The sequence below is a fragment of the Pteropus medius genome, unplaced genomic scaffold, assembly GCF_902729225.1.
Source record: "Pteropus medius unplaced genomic scaffold, Ma_sr-lr_union100, whole genome shotgun sequence".
In the NCBI taxonomy this organism is placed as follows: domain Eukaryota; kingdom Metazoa; phylum Chordata; class Mammalia; order Chiroptera; family Pteropodidae; genus Pteropus; species Pteropus medius.
Window position 1 is genome coordinate 11,405,737 of NW_024353517.1, and position 21,925 is coordinate 11,427,661.

Sequence of the window (21,925 nt, forward strand, 5' to 3'; positions counted from 1 at the left end):
TTCTATTTAAATACTTTGAAGTTATATATAATTTTGATATTAATTTGTAATCATTAATCCATAAAGTATATTAAATGCAGGTACATAGACTAAGTTAAAAGAAGAAAATGTGAGTGTGTCATTAGCAGTTACATTTACAATGAGGACTTTTAAGGTGTGGTTTCTGAATTTTGAAAACATTGATGGGATTGAGGATAAATATAAATATTGATTCTAATTTGTGGCTTCATGGAAGAGGTGGTACTCCAACAAACGAAAAAAAAAATAGAGAGCTACAAATTTGGTACTGAAGCTATGAGATTTGTGAATTAACAGAAATGCCTTATTTAAATTAATTTATAGAATATTGGAAAAATAAGCTATTCACATTTCTAAAAACCTATTCTACCCACTACCAGCAATTTTATTATTTTTTCTCAATTTTAATCTTGCGAAGGTATTAAAATTGTTAGTAAGAAGCACAGTTATGACAGAAACAAAAATGAAACATAATTTTATAATGTCTCTTTGAACTAACAAATACATTTACAAAGAGACTTTAAGATGTAATTTGGGAGGAAAAAAAGGAAACTTACTTGTAACTGTAAGAGACACCTATATTTATAATTGTCCCCTGATTGCAGAACAAATGCTTACAAATTTAAAAGTAGGTAGATAGAGTTTTTCTAGTTTAAAAACATTAGTGTGATGAAATTATCACCTTCAAGTTTTCAGCCATTTCTTTCTACTCATAAGTTCACATTTATTGATGAGATTCTAAAACTCGTGTTTTCCAAACAGGTCTTGGGTTCAGCATTGCTGGAGGTGTTGGAAATCAACATATTCCTGGAGATAATAGCATCTATGTAACCAAAATAATTGAAGGAGGTGCAGCACATAAAGATGGTAAACTTCAGATTGGAGATAAACTTTTAGCAGTAAGTATAAGAAATCTATTGTTTTAAAAATCATTTTAATGATCTTTTTTCCTTTTCTGGCAGACTCTGGAATTTCTGCATGCCAAAAATGTTTAAATGATATTTAAATGAGTGACTATTAGCTTTGCTTTAGCCAAAACCTGAAAAATGATCCTTGGAATTATCTTTATTTTCCATTTTCATTTCCTCTACAAGCCTCCCTCCCTGCTCCTTTTCATCTTTGTTTTTTTTTTTTTTTTTTCCTTCTATTTTTTTGTTTAAAGGGTTTAAAGGGTTAGTGGCTAGGATGCACAGAATTGTTTAATCATAATTCTTAAGTTCATGACAGCGTCATCCTTTGGTTTTTTTTGACCTTTTTTCCTTTTTATTTTTACACTTAAAGTATCTTTTTAATATAATGAAAGCTGCTAAAGTCATTACCCAACCAAGAACTAGAAGATCAACAATTTGTGTTTCTCATTCCTTTACTTTTTAAAAATTGTTTAATTACATATATATGCCTGAATATTTTATTCAGTATCATTTGTTTTAAAATTTTTTAAAAGGCTTTTGTGTTATATGTAGTCTTTTAATACTTTTTTCACTAAATATTGTTTTACTGAGACTTACCCATATTGTTGTCTAGACCTGAAGTTTAGTCATTCCACCTTTATATAATATTCTAGGACTATACCACAGTCTTCATTAACAACTGTGTCTTATCCAGTTTTCATCAACAACTGTGTCTTAACCCATGTTCCTTAGAAAAATAAAACCTGAAAAAAAGCTCCTATGCTAAGTAGGTATAAACAGAAGGTGGAATCTCAGTGAAGCTAGAATAAGTGAAAATGAAAAGTGAGGCAGAGAATGAGAGAAAGCCAATTCGAGGTATTATGTTTCTGAGCTGGCTATAATTTCATAAGAAAATGTAGCTGACTGTTGTGTAGGACAGTCCTCTAGGCAGGTAATGTGGAACCACACTAAACCTTAGATCCAGCCATTCAGGGAAAAGAAAGGATTTATCTGCTGGCCCTTTTAGTTCTCTGACTCTTGTTAGTTAAAATCTACCCCATGTGGTTAACTGTCCCAAGTTTTTGGACTGTGTTGCCCTGCTCCCTCCCTTCATGGCACAGCACTTCCCCTGAACTCAGAAGTGGTAAGAAGAGCTGGAGACTTAGTAATCTAGACAGGCCGGACAGAGGCTTCTGATGTGTGATAGCTGTCACTATGTGGAACACATCACTTACGCCTAAGCCCAGCTCTTACTCCAGAAAAAGTTGAAAGAGCTGGTAATGATAGGAGACAAGCTGAGAGGAGCATTAGCCAGGAGTTTTCACTAAGCATGTAGCCAAGGCCTAGTGGGCAGGTAGGCTCAAATGAATCTGAAAAGGCACATAAATTGGATCTGGTATAGTGGTGAGATGGGTTATTTCTTCTTTTCCCCCTTTTTTTGAAAGTGGGGGTATTATGAATAATTCTGCTAGGAAGACCTGCTTTTTGTTCTGGTAAACATGTACAGGGTACAAGAGTTTCACTTAACTACTTAAGATGTAATGGATCATGGGTTATCAATAACATTATAACAAAAAACATCATATTTTCTAAGCTGCTTGTAAAAATTTATACTTCCATCAGCAATGTATAAATGATTTCTTTGTTCTACATGTTGTCTGGTACTGCTTATTGTTGCAGCAAAGAGATAGACTGACTATTTTTGAGTTAATGATTGGGAGGAGGAAGGATCTCATCGTGAGATACTTTTCTATAACCTATCCTCTCAAAGCTATGACTTGCCACTCTTTTCCCCAAGCGACAGCCAACATCCCAGCATCATCACTTACACTCACACACACTCATCATCCCCTACACACATACACACAACACCACACACAGTTATGTATACCAGTTGAAAACAGCCTTCTTATTCCACTGGGCTTCTCACTTTTATTTTTTGAATTTCTTGGATACTGTGTTTTTCTTTATGATTTCCCCAGAATCAACTTTAGTAGTAGGGAGCTAGCAATTTATGCTAACTTACCATTTAGTGAGGCTTTTGTTGTCATAATTCCACTGAAATTATTCAGTTCTTTGTTCTCACCTTGACATATCAAGTAGTTGACATATCTTCCTTCACTTTATCCATTTTGCTGAATAGTCACCTTCTATCTTGGTATTTCTCTTACCTCACTAGTCCTTTCTTCTCATTCTCCTTTTTGGTGCATCTTCTCCCTAACCTTTAAACATTGAAGTGATCCAGAACTCAGCCCTTGTATATTTTCTCTTCTCACTTTGATAGGTGGTCAAATAATTTAGTAGGTCTCATTTGCACATGATAAGGATAAGTATTATCTTCTGAACTTTAGTTTCATTTCTACACACACACACACACACACACACACACACACACACACACACACACCTTTTGTGCTCAGTTGAAATATAAAAATTTTTAACAATGGATCTTGTCAAAACTTTTGAAACACCCTAAGAGATTTCATCTAGTCTCCTTTTGTATGTCTCAAGAATCAGCTCAAATTTAATATATCTAAAAATGAAATTCTGAGTCCCTACTCTCCTTGCTCCCAAATCCTGCTCCTTGCACAGTCTTACATCTTATTAAATGGGAACTTTATCCTTCTATTTACCCAGATTTAAAACTTTAGGATAATCTCTTTCTTTTGCACTCCACATTGAATTCCTTAGCAAATCTTGCCAGCTCATTTATGAGTTACCTGTTGCTACCTAAAATAAAAACACAAAAATTAATGGCTAAAATGACAACAATCATTTATTTGCTTACAATTCTGCAATTTAGGGAGAGTTTGGGCAGGATAGCCTGTCTCTACTCCGCATAATGTCAACTAGGGTGGCTCAACTCGGGCCAGATATCTACTTCCAAGTTGGCTCACATACGGCAAACAAGTTGTTGTTGGCTGTGAGCTGGTAGCTCAACTGAGGCTATTAGACAGGTATCCTGTGCCCACTCCACATGGCTAAGTTGGGCTTCTCACAGAATAGTGGCCAGGTTCAAAGAGGAACATACCAAGAGTGAGCTTTCCAAGAAGACAAGCTCCAGAGTGTGGCATTTATCAATCCTCTTTTTGCATCACAGTAATTAATGTGTCATAGGCTAAAGCTAGTTAATGGCCAAGCAATATTCAATTTAGGAAGGAATTTTGCAAGGATATGAATACCAAGGTGCATGGCTTATTGCAGGTCACAAAGGAACAGTATCCACAGCTGTATTTTCAAATTGCAGGCAGTCCTCACTATACACAGTAGTTTGAGACCATGAAAATGACCATGCAGCTGAAACCCTGCAAAGCAATATTAATAATGGGGAAAGGTACAGTTGTTCTGTGGTCTTTAGAAATTTTTGTGAAAACATTAAAAACTCTCCCATTAATTATAAAGATAAAAATTAAGGCAATGAAAAATATACTAAAATCGATGTTTGTTTAATATGTTGTAATATAAAACATTAGAAACATTTATAGTGTTTTATTTAATTGCCAAAAAAATTTTACCAAAAAAAAGTGTAATCTAAACCTAAAGCTAGCAGCAGGAAAGAAGGAAATAATAAAAATTAGAGCAGAAATTCATGAAATACAGAATAGAAAAACCATAGAGAAGATCAACAAAACCAAAATTTGGTTCTTTGAAAGGTCAACAAAATTGACAAACCTATAGTTAGACTGACCAAGAAAAAAAGAAGACTCAAATTTCTAAAAGCAGGAATGAAAGAGAGGATATAAGGGAATACTTTTATTTATGAACAACTGCATCAGAACTTAAATGAAATGGATAAATTCCTAGAAAGACACAAACTACCACTTCTATTCAATGTTATATTGATAGCCAGGGCAGTAAGAAAAGAAAAAGACATTCAGACTGGGAAGAAAGAAGTAAAACTATATTTGCAGATTACACAACATTGCATATAGAAAATCCTAAGGAACCTACTAATAGAACTAATAAACAAGGTTAGCAAGGTTGTAGGACCTACCATCACTACCTAAAAATCAATTCTGTTTTTATACAGAAGATAGGTGAATGACCAAAATAATTGGAAAAAATATCAACCTGACTATTAACAATGGAAATATCAATTTAAATACAAATTAAAATATGGATCATTTTGCAGGCTTTGTTATAAATTGATAATATTCAGTGTTTGTAAAGGTATGAGTTGATGAGAACTCACATTCTGTAGTAGTGGGTATAAATTTACTAAAGCTATTTATTTTGAAGAACAGTTTAAATATCTGTTAAGATTGGAATGGCTTTATAAGCTATGATAAAACTACACAATGGGGCACTGTGCAACAGTTTTTTAAATCAGTTGATTCTATATGTCCCAACATTAAATGATCTCTAAGATACCTTATATTAAAAATCGAGTTGCAGAACAAAAACTTTAATATGGTCTCATTTTCTTTTTTAAAAAGAAAAGAGCTACAGTATATCCATATATTCCTAAATGCCTATGAGTGGAAGGAGGCTCAGGCTTGGGGATTGGGAGGAATAGGGGCTGGAGTCAAAATTGGCTATTTCATTAACATACATAAACAACTTCACTTATCACCATAAACAACTTCCTAATGTCGTAGATAATAAAAGTGGGTATTCTTCCTACACACCTTTATATTCCTTAAATCACTCCTGCATTTCCCCTATCTTTAGGTGTAATTGTTTATAACCAAAAAACAGAAAGTAAGTGAAAATGTCTTAAAATAAGTGTGGCAATTTTCCTTTAGGTGAATAGTGTGTGTTTAGAAGAAGTTACTCATGAAGAAGCAGTAACTGCCTTAAAGAACACATCTGATTTTGTTTATTTGAAAGTGGCAAAACCCACAAGTATGTATATGAATGATGGTTACACACCACCTGATATCACCAACTGTAAGTCTGTTTACTTTAATCTGTTATTATATTCTTAGATGTTATGTATTTTAATAAAGATTCACAGTATAAAGTCTAAACGTTATACAAATACTTTTAAAGGAACTATTAAGCATTTTAACCTAATAGTTTTTAAAATTCACTTTTAGTTCAGAATTTTCATAATGGAGGGGGGCTTTTTCACCTTTACGATTTTATAGCAACAATTATTTTTAACATTTAAGGCATCAATTCTCAATCTTTTATGTAAATAGCAGTCACCAAAGGCATTTTCGAATAATGCAGATTCTTGTTTTGTTTTAATAGTTTCTGGATGGAGTACAGAAATTTACTTTAACAAGCAATTAATTCTTTTAAGCAAGGTAATTCTTTCCAGTGCTTCTGGTGCTGTTGGTTCATGGACCGCACTTTGAGAAACACTAATTTAAAATACAATATTTCTAAAACTTGGGCTTTTCTATACTCTCAAGTATATGCCCACAGATATTATCTTTATACTTCAAGCTCCTAGTGTATTGCCTGACTATATTTGCATGCAATACAATTGCATTGCCTAAAATGGAATTGTTAATAAAAGTACTTATATAATTTTGTTTCCTATTTGATTTCCAGTTTTTTTTTTAACATACAAGCTGAAATGAGGTTTAAATATATTTTTAATGTGTTTGTGTCGGTTGAAAAATGAAAGTTTTATTTGGTACATTGAGTTGATACTAGACTACCCATGTGTAATAAAGATCTTAAATATACTCTTTGTCATCTGCTTTTCCAAGTTCTCCTTTTTTAAATTGTTAGAATTTTAGAGATATTTGTGATTTTGTAAGTGTCATTGTTTCTCATTTTAAACTTGTCAAAGTTCATTACCATCACTAATCTAGTTAAATACAAATTATTTTTTGAAATATATATATATAGTGTCCAGTGAGTGATGCATCTTCATTATCTGCTTATTGGGTCATTAGGTACTCATGTATAACTAAATTATTTACCAACAGTATTCAGTCTCTTTAATGGACAGGAATGATGTCTCATATTTCATTTCTGTCGGAAGAGAACGTTGCGACTTGTTTAAAATTCTTACATACAATTGATCTTGCACACAAACTTTATAAAGGGCTTTATGTATTTTTATTTGTGCTTAGAGAAGCAAATTCAATAATAAGCTACTTTTTATTCACTAATTTAAGTATGTCTTAATTATTGCGCTGTCTTTCTTGTTCGAAACAACTATGTGCATTTCTCAGTAATAAAAAAAAAAGAGTGAAATCTTGCCATTTACAACAGCATGGGTGAGGCTAAGGAATATTATGCTATGTGAAATAAGTCAGACAGAGAGAAAGACAAATACCATATGATTTCATTTATATGTGGAATCTTAAAAAAAAAATTTGGAAACTGTGATGATTATAGTCAGAAAAAAATGTGTTCTAAGGCAACAACTATATTTAATCACTGACTCTGCCCCTAAGCAAAACATAAATCAACAAAGAGAACAAATGAAGGAAAAAGAAATGTGAAGAAAATATTGACAAATGGACAAGCAAAATTCTATCTTGGCTCCATTGTATTGCCTTTGCTCCTTTGTCAAAAATAAGTTGACTGTATTTATATGGATCTGTTTCTGTATTCTCTCTTTTGTTCCATTGATCGAGTTTTTCTATTCCTTTGCCAGTCCCACACTACCTTGATTGATTACTGTAGCTTTATAGGAAGTCTTGAACAAAGTGTGAGTCCTTCAACTTTGTTCTTCTTTAGTATTGTGGTGGCTGTTCTGGGTCTTTTGCCTCTCCATATAAACTTTAGAATCATTTTGACAATATCCACAAAATAACTTGCTGGTATTTTGATTGGGTTCACATTGAATCTGTAGATCAAGTGGAGAAGAACTAATATCTTGACAATATTGAATCTCTCTATCTGTAAATATGGAATATCTCTCCATTTATTGAGTTCTTCTTTGATATCTTTCATCAGATTTTTTTAGGTTTTCTCATACAGATCTTATCTATATTTTGTTAGATTTACACCTAACTATATCATTTTGGGGGGTGCTAATGTAAATGATATTGTTTTTAATTTCAAATTCTACTTGTTCATTGCTGGTATATAGGAAAGCCATTGACTTTTATATAATAACCTGTATCTTGCAACCTTGCTATGGTTGCTTATTAGTTCCAGGAGTTTTTTGGTCAGTTCTTTCAGATTTTCTGTATAGATGATCGTGACATCTGCGAACAAAAACAGTTTTATTTCTTCTTAATCTATATAGCTTTTACTTTTCTTGCCTTATTGTATTAGCTAGGACATCCTTTACTTGTTACTAAACATAATGGTAAAGGTTCAAGCTTCTTACCTTTAAGTATGATATTTGTTGTAGGATTTTTGTGGATTTTTTTAAATCAAGTTGACAGCACTCTTCTCTATTTCTAGTGAAAGTTTTATCATAAATTGATAATTGAGTTTTTTTAAATGCTTTTTCCATATCCGTTGATATGATCATGTGACTGTGACTTTTTTTCTTTAACCTGTTGATGCGATGGATCATATTAATTGGTTTTAAAAGATTTAACCAGCCTTTCATACCTGGGATAAATCCCAGATGCTCGTAGTATTGAATTTGATTTACTAATATTTTGTTGAGAATGTTTTCATCTGTGTTCATGAGGGATATGCTATAGGGTTTTTTTTCCTTGTAATTCCTTTGTCTGGTTTTGTAAATAGGGTAATGTTGACCTTACAAAATGAGTTAGGAAATATTCTCTTTACTTCTATCTGCTGGAAGAAACTGTAGAGAATTGGTATAATTTCTTCCTTAAATGTTTGTTAAAACTCATCAGTGAATCCTCCTGGACCTGGTGCTGTTTTGGAAGGTTGTCAATTGTTAATTCAATATCTTTTAATAAATATAATCTTGTTCAGATTGTTATTTCTTCTCTGTGAGTTTTGGCAAATTGTATCTTTCGAGGAATTGGTCCATTTCATCTAGGTTATAAAATTTGTGGGCATAGTGTTCTTATAGTATTTCTTTATTATCATTTTAATGTCCATATCTGTAGTGATATTCCTTTTTTTATTTCTGATATTAATAATTTCTGCCTTCTCACTTGGAAGCCTGGCTAGAGGCTTGTTGATCTTTTCAAAGAACCAGTTTTTGGTTTTGCTGCTTTTTCTCTGTTGATTTCCTATTTTCAATTTCACTGATTTCGGCCCTATTTTTTATTATTTTTTGTCTGCTTGCTTTCAATTTAATTTGCTTTTCATTTTCTAGTTTTATAAGGTGGAAGCTAAGATGATTCATTTTAGATCTTTCTGCTTTTCAAATATATGCATTCAATACTATCAGTTTCCCTCTAAGCATTGCTTTTGCTGCATCTCACAAATTTTGATAAGTCGTATTTTCATTTTCATTTAGTTCAAAACATTTTTAAATTTCTCTGGAGATTTTTTTCTTTGATCCTTGTGCTGTTGAGTGTTATTTAATCTCTACATAGTGGGGGTTTTTAGCTCACATTTTGTTATTGATTTCTAGTTTTCATTCCATTGTGGCCTGAGAGCAGACATTGTGTGATTTATATTTTTTAAATTTGTTAAGATGTGTTTTATGGCCCAGCATGTGGTCTGTCTTGGTGAATGTTTCATGAGAGCTTAAGAAGAATGTGTATTCTGCTCTTGTTTGAAGAAATAGTCTTTAGGTATTCATTATATCCTATTGATTAATGATGTTGTTTAGTTCAACTATGTCTTTACTGATTTTCTGCCTACTCTGTCAGCCCATTTGTGATAAAACAGTGTGGATTCATTTATTTCTTTTTGCTCTTCTGTCTCTTTTAGCCTCATGTAGTTTGACACTGTTATGTGCATACATGTAAAGGATTGATATGTCTTCTTGGAGAATTGTCCCCTTCATAATTATGTAATACCCTTCATTATCCCTGATTACTTACTTTAAAGGCTTTAGTGTCCAAAATCAGTATAGCTACTCCTGCTTTCTTTTGATTAGTTTTAGCATGCTATATATTTCTCCATTCATTTACTTTTAATCTATACGTATTTTTTTATATTTAAAATCGGTTTCTTATAGACAATTGGGTCTTATTTTTTGATCCACTCTGACAATCTCTATTTTCTAATTGGTGCATTTAGACCATTGATGTTCAAAGTGATTATTGATGTAACTGGATTAATATCTGTTGTATTTGTTAATTTTCGATTTGTTGCCCTTGTTTTTTGTTCCTCTATTTGTTTTCCACTCTTTCTGCCTTTTATGGTTTTAATTAAACATTCTTTTTGATTGCAGTTTCTTTACTTTCTGAGCATATCACATATTCTTTTTATTCCTTTTTAGTGGTTGCCCTAGAGTTTGCAATATACATGTACAAGTAATCGTAGTCTACTTTTAAATAACACTATACAGTTTCACAGGTAGTGTGAGTACCTTATAAAAACAAAATAATCCTAAGTTCTCTCTTCCATCACTTATATCATTGCTAACATTCATTTCACTTATATATAAGCATACATACAGATGCACACACATGCAGACATACTCAAATACAGTGTTGTTATTATTTTAAACAAAGTTTATCTGTCAGATCAAGAATAAGAAAAATAAGTAGTTTTTTTTAATCTTCACTTATTCCTTCTTCGATGATCTTTATGTAAAACTGAGTTTCTGACCTATTAACTTTACTTCTCTCTAAAGAATGTCTTCAAATACTTCAAAAGGGAGGTATACTAGCACAGATTCCCTCAATATTTGTATAAAAAAGTATTTCTTCTTTACTTTTGAAAGATAATTTCACAAAGTACAGAGTGTATTTTTTCTCTCTTTTTTTTAAGAAGTTTAAATATATATTTTTTATTATGGTGACATTGGTTAACGAAATTTTCAGGTGTACATTATAATTTGACATCTGTAAATTCTATTGTGTGTTTACCACTCAAAGAATAATTTATGGGCTCCCACTAAGGTGTATTTGGATATTTGAAAGATATTATATATATTTTATTGTAAATTAAGTTCATTGCGGTAACATTGGTTAATACAATTATATAATTTTCAGGTGTACATTATAATTTGACATCTGTAAATTCTATTGTGTGTTTACCACTCAAAGTCCAGTTTCCTTCAGCTGCTATGTATTTGATCTCCTTTACCCACTTCACCCTCCCCCTGCTCCTCTATATTTGACCCCCCTTTACCTTGTCTACCTCCCCTCTCATCCCCCACCCCCTACCCTCTGGTAACCATTAGTCTATAGTCCATGTCCATGAGTCTCTGTTTGTTTGTCTTGTTTGTTTGTTGCTTTTAGGTTCATACCCCACATATAAGTGATATCATGTGGTTTTCAACTTTTTCTGTCTGGCTTATTTCGCTTAGCATGATTATCTCGAGGTCCATCCATGTTGCCACGAATGGCAGTATTTCATCTCTTCTCATGGCTGAGTAATATTCCATTGCATATATGTACAACAGCTTCTTTAGCCAATCACCTGTCGTAGGACACTTCGGTTGCTTCCGTGTCCTGGCCACTGTGAATAATGCTGCTATGAACACTGGGGTGTGAATATCTTTTCAGATATGGGTTTTCAAGTCTTTGGGGTTAATACCCAGTAGAGAGAGGGATTGTTGGATCATGTGGTGGATCAACTCTTAGTTTTCTGAGGAACCTCCATACTGTTTTCCATAGTTGCTGTACCAATATGCAGTCCCACCAGCAGTGTATGAGGGTTTCTATTTCTCCACATCCTCTCCAGCATTTGTTATTACTTATCCTGTTGATTATAGCTATTCTACCAGGTGTGAGATGGTATCTCATTGTGGTTTTGATTTGCATTTCCCTAAGAGCTAGCAATGTTGAGCATCTTTTCAAATATTTGTTGGCCATTTGTATGTCCTCTAGGGAGAAGTGTCTATTCAGATCCTCTGCCCATTTTTGGATTGGATCGTTTGTTTTTTTGTTGTTATTGAGTTGTATGAGTTCTTTGCATATTTTGGTTATTAGGCCCTTATCGGAGGCATTGCTTGCAAATATATTTTCCCATTCAGATGGTTGTCTCTTTACCTTGTTGACGGTTTCTTTTGCTGAGCAGAGCTTTTTAGTTTGATATAGTCCCATTCATTTATTTTTGCTTTTACTTCCCTTGCCTTTGGGGTCAAATTCATAAAATCCTCTTTAAGTCCAAGGTCCTTGAGTTCAGTTCCTATGTTTTCTTCTATGCATTTTATTGTTTCAGGTCTTATATTCAGATTCTTAATCCATTTTGAGTTAATTTTGGTGTGTGGTGATTGACAACAGTCTAGTTTCATTTTTTTGCAGGTGGCTTTTCAGTTTTCCCAGCACCATTTACTAAAGAGGCTTTCCTTTCTCCACTGTATGTTTTGGCATTTTTTGTCAAAAATTATTTGCCCATATAAATATGGGTTTACTTCTGATCTCTCGATTCTGTTCCACTGGTCCATGTGTCTGTTTTGCTGCCAGTACCATGCCGTTTTGATTACTGTCACTTCGTAGTAGAATTTGAAGTCGGGCAGAGTGATGCCTCAAGCCTCATTCTTTCTTCTCAAGATGGTGTTGGCAATTCACAGTCTTTTGTGCTTCCATACAAATCTGATGATTTTTTGTTCTCTTTCTTAAAAAAAATGCCGATGGGATTGTGATGGGGATTGCATTAAATCTGTATAATGCTTTAAATAATATGGTCATTTTAACTATGTTGATTCTTCCAGTCCAAGGACATGGAGTATCTTTCCATTTCTTGCTATCTTCTTCGATTTCCTTTAATAGGGTCTTGTAGTTTTCATTACATAGGTCCTTCACATGTTTCATTAAAATTTATTCCTAGGTATTTTATTCTTTTTGTTGCAATTGCAAAAGGAATTATTTATTCCACTTCTTTTTCCGACACTTCATTATTAGAGTATAGAAACGCTATGGATTTTTGAACGTTGATTTTATATCCAGAAACTTTACTGTATTTGCTTATGTCTAGTAGTGTTCTTGTAGAGTCTTTAGGGTTTTCTATATAGAGAATCATGTCATCTGCAAATAGTGACAGTTTGACTTCTTGGTTTCCTATTTGGATGCCTTTTATATCTTTCTCTTGCCTGAGCGTACTCACTAGGACCTCCAATGTTGTATTGAATAAGTGGCGCTAGTAGACAGCCTTGCCTTGTTCCTGATCTTAGAGGGAAGGTTTTTAGTTTTTCACCACTAAGTATAATGTTGGCTGAGTGCTTGTCATATATGGCCTTTATTATGTACTTTCCTTCTATTCCAATTTTGTTAAGTGTTTTTATCATAAATGGGTGCTGTATCTTGTCGAAGGCTTTTTCTGCATCTATTGATATGATCATATGATTCTTATTTTTTAATTTGTATATGTAGTGTATCTCGTTAATCGATTTGCATATGTTGAACCATCCCTGTGCATTTGGAATGATGCCCACTTGATCGTGGTGTATAATCTCTTTAATATGTTGCTGTATTTGGTTTGCTAGTATCTTATTTAGGATTTTTGCATGTGTTCATGAGAGAGATTGGTCTGTAGTTTTCTTTTTTTGTGTTATCTTTACCAGGTTTTGGTATCAAGGTAAAAAATATTGGCCTCATAAAATGAGTTGGGAAGTATTGCCTCCTCTTCAGTTGTTTGGAAGAGTTTGAGGAGAATAGGTATTAAATCTTCTTTGAATGTTTGGTAGAATTCACTGGTGAAGCCATCTGTTCCTAGACTTTTACTTTTTGGTAGGTTTTTGATGATTGTTTCAATTTCCATGTTGCTGATCGGTCTATTTAGATTTTCTGCTGCTTCTTGATTCAGCCTAGGAAGGTTGTATTTTTCTAGTTCCGTTTTCTCAGGTCAGGTAGACTCCACTAAATCCCCAGCAGGTCAGGCTCTGGTTAATAGTTTCTCCTGTGGGTAAACTCTGTTGAGAAGAATAAAAGGTACTTGTGTATTCCAAAATGGTTCCTTTTCCTTTTCTCCTGCCAGAAGCACAAGGTGATTTTCCCCCCCAGTATTCACTGTGAGACTCAATAGAGATCCAAGTAGTAAAACTTAAAAAACTTACAGGGCACCTCTGGAGTTTTTGACTCTCAGAGTTATCCACAATGAGCCATCAGAAATTTGTCAATTATGATTCAGGTTTCTCTACCTCAGCAATAGTTCCCACAGAGGTTTCTGCTCTGTTTAAGTTGTGATTCACTGTATTTACCTGTCAGTCTCTTCAATTTGGGGGACAGAGGTTTGCACTGTCACCTCCCTTATCTTAAGAATCAAAGAAGAGTTGTTGATTTTTCAGTTTGTTTAGCTTTTTAGTTGTTGTTAGGACAGAGTGAAGACTCCAGGCTTCTTATAAGCTGAATTGAAAACGTACTGTTAAACATTTGGTTTTATAAGTTTGTTCTACTGATTTGAATATCTAAACTCATTTTTACCTATGAACTTGAACTTGTCTAATTTTTTTACCTGATAAATATTCTCTATATAACTCTATTATAAAAATAAGTGAATATGAATTATACATTAATCTGTAAATTGATAATTCACAAATGTGGTACTGAATGACTTGTTTCATTTTTCAAGTGTTTTTACTTTGTTTACTTTGAAGCTGCTTCTCAGCCTGTTGATAACCATGTTAGTCCATCTTCTTACTTGGGCCAGACACCAGCATCGCCAGCCAGATACTCACCTGTTTCAAAAGTAATGATTGGAGATGATGAAATTACACGGTAAGGAGCTGAACATTTATCCTTCTTACATAAAGCCAACTATTAGATGGAATTATAATCAGCCAAGTAAGAGAGCCACAATTTCAGGACTAAAAAATTTTGTTGATAGATGATGAATGTAAACCTTAATTTTTTTCATTAGCACATTCATAGAAGAGCCTAAAGTGTAAAAATCTTGTATACTCCAAATAAATCACTGTTCTTTTTTTAATATTGCTATTTTTTAATGATTGGTTAATTATCCTTACAGATTAGTTTAGGTAAAAGTTAAGAATATACTTACACATATTTAAAACTAACTTTTCATATATTTTTATTTAATATATACCATATAATATTATGGTATTTATTTTCAGAAATATATTCACATTCAGAATTCAACAAGTGGTATTTTCTCTTTGTTATATATCCTTGATATCCTGACACCTACAACTTTTAGTTAACATTACTAACTGCCTAAAGTTTATAGATTATCTATCTTTTCATTCCCAAAGAACTCTTAACTAGGTGTGAATAAATGAGTGAAAAAGTATTTTAGATATTTTTCACATTATTCAACATAGTGATAAGATATTATGTTTATATAGTTTGCTTTATAATTTGTATAAGTATTTCATATTAATTATGGCATTTAACATGAAACATGCTAATTAATGTCTTTTTTATGTTTTTATTAATTACATTATTAGAATTATTATTTTTGAACTTTCATAATTGTAATTATTCTTTACTTGTCCTTACTTCAAACAGTGATTTCTTTAAGGTCATGTAAGAATGTTTGCCTTTGTCCTTCAAGAGTTAGCTGTGTTTGCCTTTGTTCTTCAAGAGTTAGCTATGTTGAGAATTTAATCTAATAGGTGTACAGTAATTATGTTTGGAATGAAAATTAGCAGAAAGAATAGTGTTTACAATTGCGGTACGAATTTTCAAGGCTGTTAGTCTTTAGGTTGTGCTCCTGTAATGATCTTTTATAGCTGTTTTGTTGTTGTTTTCTAATAATGCCTATTTATAGAAGTAAAGAGAAAAAAATAGTGGCTTATCTAGTCTTCAATTTCTAACTAAATTTTTTCTAACTAAAAGATTTATTAGCATATTGATTGCTGTTCACCATTTTTTTTTTCATTATATATCTCTTGCCTTTATAGTATTAGACTTTGTAGTATTACACAACAGGTCTACCTGTTTTCTGTAGTTTTCTGTGAAAATCAGGTGGTTGGTTACTAGGTATGGCTTCCTAAACCAATGTTTGTTTTATCATTCCTTTTTGATAATTACACTATCTTGCCCAGGTATTGAAGTATAAAAACCTTTACCTTCCCATTAGAATTACTCTCCACAGTTTGATTCTAAGCAGTCTTTCAGAGTTTATCTCACATTACCAATTAAAAAAAGAAAAGAAAGAAAAATCCCAACAAACAGTTGATGATTCTAAAGTTCATTTTTCTAACAGCTTTATTGAGATATGATCCATATACCATATAGTGCACCCATTTAAAGTATACAACTCAGTGATATTTTATATAGTACATTCCTAATTTTTTTAATTATGATAAAATATATATAATGTGGAATTGGCTATGTTAACCATTTTTAAACTTACTGTTCAGTGGCATTAATTACATTCATAATATTATGCACACATCCATCACCACTATTTCCAAAACTTGTTATTACCTCAGACAAACTGTGAGCAATAACGCACCATTTTCCTGTCCTCCCAGTTCCTGGTAACCTGTAGTCTGCTTTCTGTCTCTATGCATTTGCTTAGATTGTTCGTATAAGTGGAATCTTAAAATGCTTATCTTTTTGTGTCTGGCTTCTTTCACTTAGCATATTTTTCAAGGTTCATCTGTATTGTAGCATGTATCAGAACTTCATTCCTTTTTATGGCTAAATAATTGTCCATCATGTGTATATACCCCATTTTGTTTATCTATTCATCTGTTGATGGACACCTGGGTTATTTTCACCTTTTGGATCTTGTGAATAATGCTGTGATAAATATTGGCATACAAGTATCTGCTTGAGTCCCTACTTTAAATGCCATTAGATATATAGCTATTAGTAGAATTGCTGCGTCACATGGTAGCTGTGTTTAAGTTTATAAGGAATCCCCTGTTTTCTGTAGTGGCCACACCATTTTACATTACCACTATCAATATATGAGGGTTCCAGTTTTTCCACATCCTCACCATCACTTTTGTTTTGTTTTGTTTTGTTTTGTTTTATAGCCATTGTAGTAGGTGGGTCAAATCTTTGTGATTTTAATACATTTCCCTAATGACTAAGGATGTTGAGCATCTTTTCATGGGCATATGTTATTTGAAAAAATCAGAATTTATTTCACTCTAGAAATATTGTTAGATTTCACCTGGATATTATTTGCTAATGTAAAATTATGATTCATACATATGTTTAAAGCATAATAGGAACCCTAAACGATGAGTCCACCATCTAACAAAGAAATGAAACACCACCAATATAGTGAAAACTATCCTGTACCTCTCATCCTACGCTACTTCTCTTACATTGCCCCACCAAGTTAACTGCTTTCCTGAATTTTGGATTTATTATTTTCTTTTTTGTTTTGTGTATATTTGTATATACAGTATTTCCTAAACAATATATGATTTAGTTTTGCTATTTTTGACAAGAAAATGTAGTTTTATTAACCCTGTAACTAACTGGCAAAACTGATACCTATGTATGACTAGAAAATACCATTTTAAGTTTTGAGTAAACAGATATTTAAGATTAATTCCACATTATATGGAAGGATCCCTAAAATTCATTTGTAAAAGTTATTTACTTTTATCAAACCTTTTGTTACCAATAGCTTTCTCTGATATTTTAGAAAAATCAGATAAAATTTTTAAAATATTCATCAAATATTATACATTCTAATCTCAAGTGATGTTCTCTGTTTCATTACCCGATATAATCTGCTGATGGAAATTTTATGGTCTTACCAGAGAATATGAATAGTTTTCACACAGCTATGTATAACTGGTAGCAAATGTGAAACATTAGTGGTAAGATGTATTCTGATTTCAGAGATTTTAAATTGAGAGGGAGGCAGAAAAGATGCATCTTAGAATGGAAGAAAAGCAGAGGTAGGTAAGTACATAGATGGATATGACTTTTGAAATACAGATATTTCATTATTTCATATAAAAAGTCTGGAAATAGGCAATTCCAGTGTTTGTGTAGCAACCCTAGGTCCATGGTGTCTCTGCTTGGTCTTACCTTCATGATTGTAATATGTTCAAACCAGTAATGGAATTTTATTGTTCATTATTTTTTGTGGGAGTTAGTTTGGATAGGAAGAGGAACAAATGTACTTTGTCTTTGTTAGGGTCTTTCTTGAGAAGTGACAATAACATTTCCTTTCATTTCTCAGAGGCCAGAATAGGGTCATAGCTTCACCTTAGCAAAGGGAAAAGGGATTGCAATGATTGGCTTAGGTTAGTCATGATTCATCCCTTTGGGTCTGGAAAAAGGACCTACCTTCTCTAACACAAAGAAATCCATCTACCTTTTACACTATCTAAGAAGTAGGGGCAGTGACTGCTTCATAGGCAATAAAATGTGTAACATTGACTTTTCATAAGTATATGTATATATTTTCTGAGTAGGCTCTTTAACTCATTATTTTTCTAATTTCCACGTTTTCTTCCTTTTGTTTTAGTTTCATGTTTGTTTGCTTTTTAACATGGGTTTTTAACTTTTATATAAAGTTAAGATTTTTCCTTTTAATTTCTAAGCCTAATTTCTAGGCTTAGAAAGAATTTCTTTGCTTCACAGTTTTGAACACCTTTTATATTTCACCTAGGTGTCTTTATAGTTTGATAGATAACATAAGAGTTATCAAAAGGGAATTCTCATTGATAGAATGTCAAGTTTTAGGTAAAATTTCTAAGGTATTCAATATTTATTTTTAATTTTTAGGGAACCTAGAAAAGTTGTTCTTCATCGTGGCTCAACAGGCCTTGGTTTCAACATTGTAGGAGGTGAAGATGGAGAAGGAATATTTATTTCCTTTATTTTGGCCGGAGGACCTGCTGATCTTAGTGGAGAGCTCAGAAAAGGAGATCGTATTATATCGGTAGGATATGTTAATCAAAATATTGTTTTTATTATTTTTTATTTTTATTTTATTATTATTTTTTTACATCCTGAAGTTATGGGAAATGTTTTAGTTATCATTTTACAGCTTAATTGTAGAATTATAGTGTTGTCAGAGTACATGTTCTGTATGATAGATCTCTTGATATTTGACTTATTTATAAAGGATAGATTTTTATTAAGGTGCTTGAAGAAAGTATGTATTCTCTATTTGTTGACTGCAAAGTTCTCTAGGTGTCTATTAACTCAGTCTTGTTACTTGTTTAGTTCAGATCTTTATATTTTAATCTGTTGTCTATTTAAGCTATTTTAAAAGTTTTTTAAGCTGTGACAATATGATGGTGGGTTTAGCAGTTTGTCCTTGCAGCAGTTTTTTTATCATTATATGTTTGAAATCATGTTATTAGATGTATCTAAGTTTAGAATCATCATTTCTTCCTGGTGAATTGAACTTTTTTTTAACACGTAAATATCAAGTTTAATGAATAATTATAAAGTGAACACGTATGGAACCACATTCATTGTCCTCTCTTAGAAGTCTATTAAGTGCTCTTCTCAACAAAACCATTCCTGCTCTTTGACAGGCAGCTTTTACCAATCATTTCTATTTTTACTTTTCATTATTTTACAACTTAAGTAGGCATCCCTAAAGAATAATTTGTCCTATTTTTGAAATTTATATAAATGGAATTATATTATTTTGGGGGTGCGTCTGTCTTCTTTAAATCAACATGTGTTTTAAATGCATCCTTGTTATGCTCGTGGCTATAAAGGGTGCATTTCCAGTGCTATGTAGTAGTAAATTTTATATCTATACTACAATTCCTTTACCCATTCTAATGTTGGTGGACATCTCTGTATTTTCTATATAGCCACTATATTTTCCAATTTTTCTCTATATTTTCCAATTTTTCTGCAATGAACATATCATTCCAGGTGGAGTGCCTAGAAAATAGTAGGTGTTCAATGAAAAATTTTGAACAACTGCATGAAAAGTGATGTCTTTTTTTATTAAAGTTTTAGTGATACTGGAAGGGTTGAGGCTATAAACAAAGATAGATCAAAGGGAGAATTTTCCATATTTGCACATTTTCTTGGTGCTCAGAGGAGACACATCAGGTTACAGAAGAAGATCGGTGGATATCATCTCCTTTACCTAGAAAAGCCTCAGGCATATTTGGGCATCCCATTTAAAATAATAATAGAAACCTCAACAAGGTAAAGAGACAACCATCTGAATGGGAAAATATATTTGCAAGCAATGCCTCCGATAAGGGCCTAATAACCAAAATATGCAAAGAACTCATACAACTCAATAACAACAAAAAAACAAACGATCCAATCCAAAAATGGGCAGAGGATCTGAATAGACACTTCTCCCTAGAGGACATACAAATGGCCAACAAATATTTGAAAAGATGCTCAACATTGCTAGCTCTTAGGGAAATGCAAATCAAAACCACAATGAGATACCATCTCACACCTGGTAGAATAGCTATAATCAACAGGATAAGTAATAACAAATGCTGGAGAGGATGTGGAGAAATAGAAACCCTCATACACTGCTGGTGGGACTGCATATTGGTACAGCAACTATGGAAAACAGTATGGAGGTTCCTCAGAAAACTAAGAGTTGATCCACCACATGATCCAACAATCCCTCTCTCTACTGGGTATTAACCCCAAAGACTTGAAAACCCATATCTGAAAAGATATTCACACCCCAGTGTTCATAGCAGCATTATTCACAGTGGCCAGGACACGGAAGCAACCGAAGTGTCCTACGACAGGTGATTGGCTAAAGAAGCTGTTGTACATATATGCAATGGAATATTACTCAGCCATGAGAAGAGATGAAATACTGCCATTCGTGGCAACATGGATGGACCTCGAGATAATCATGCTAAGCGAAATAAGCCAGACAGAAAAAGTTGAAAACCACATGATATCACTTATATGTGGGGTATGAACCTAAAAGCAACAAACAAACAAGACAAACAAACAGAGACTCATGGACATGGACTATAGACTAATGGTTACCAGAGGGTAGGGGGTGGGGGATGAGAGGGGAGGTAGACAAGGTAAAGGGGGGTCAAATATAGAGGAGCAGGGGGAGGGTGAAGTGGGTAAAGGAGATCAAATACATAGCAGCTGAAGGAAACTGGACTTTGAGTGGTAAACACACAATAGAATTTACAGATGTCAAATTATAATGTACACCTGAAAATTATATAATTGTATTAACCAATGTTACCGCAATGAACTTAATTTACAATAAAATATATATAATATCTTTCAAATATCCAAATACACCTTAGTGGGAGCCCATAAATTATTCTTTAGCAATGATTTCTTTTTGATAATACATTTACAGTATTTATGAAAATATCTTGATTTTACCCTCACTTGTAAATACAATTCAATATAGAATTTTAGAATGATAGCTGTTGTTTCCAATACTTCAAAGATACTGCTTATACTACCTGGCTTCTTTTGTTGCTATTTAACAAAAAGATCTATACTCTGTCTTGTTTGTAGGTAATTTTTTTCACTGATTACTTTCGTGTCTCAGTCTTTAGTGTACTGCAGTTTCACTAAAGTCTCTGTATAGCATTTTATTTCTTTTAGGGGTGGATTCATTATGCTTTCTGAATCAGAGGATTCCTGTCTTTCACCAATTCTGGAATCTTCTTAGCCATTGTCTTTTCAGATTTTACCTTTCCCACATTGTGTATATTCTGTCCTTGAACTCCTCCTATGAGAGGACATTATCATTTTGTTCTCCATGTCTTTTAACTCCAGTTTTATACTTACAAACTGTCTCCTTGAACTTCGTTTCAGATCTGTTTTTCAGTTCATAAATTCTTTTCAGCTTTGTCTAATCTGATCTTTAAATCATAACTAACTTTTTATTTTTAAAGTACCATCTTCTTTCTATAAATTCTTTTGGATTCTTTTTCTATCCTGCATTGGTGGGTTTTGTGGGGTTTAGTTTCTTCCATTCTTGGAGGTTTTTCCTTTAAACCTATTTATTTCATATTCGATAAATACTAGTTCTATTTTCTGCAGTTTATAGATATCTACTATGTGTTATTTTATGGTGACTTATAGTAAATACTTTTCTGATGTTCTAAATTGTGTATTGTGAGCTTTTTTTCAATAGTACTTTATTTAGTTTATATGTGGAAATCCAGTGCTGCGTGAATTGGAGAGTGGCATTCTTCCAAAAATACTTTCCATCGCTTGTTGTAAATACAGAAACATCATTCT

The 21,925-nt window shown here is 32.8% G+C and overlaps 1 protein-coding gene across 12 annotated transcripts in view; it reads left to right on the plus strand.

Annotated features, from left to right (window-relative positions):
* Positions 1-21,925, plus strand: part of DLG1 (discs large MAGUK scaffold protein 1) — a 229,160-nt gene that overhangs the window by 147,238 nt on the left and 59,997 nt on the right. For all 12 annotated transcript variants that reach the window (XM_039850648.1, XM_039850651.1, XM_039850653.1 and 9 more), the window contains 4 exons: positions 781-917; positions 5,654-5,798; positions 14,410-14,530; positions 18,479-18,635. In XM_039850648.1, the coding sequence (XP_039706582.1) occupies positions 781-917; positions 5,654-5,798; positions 14,410-14,530; positions 18,479-18,635 (560 nt within the window). The remainder of the gene's footprint in view (positions 1-780; positions 918-5,653; positions 5,799-14,409; positions 14,531-18,478; positions 18,636-21,925) is intronic.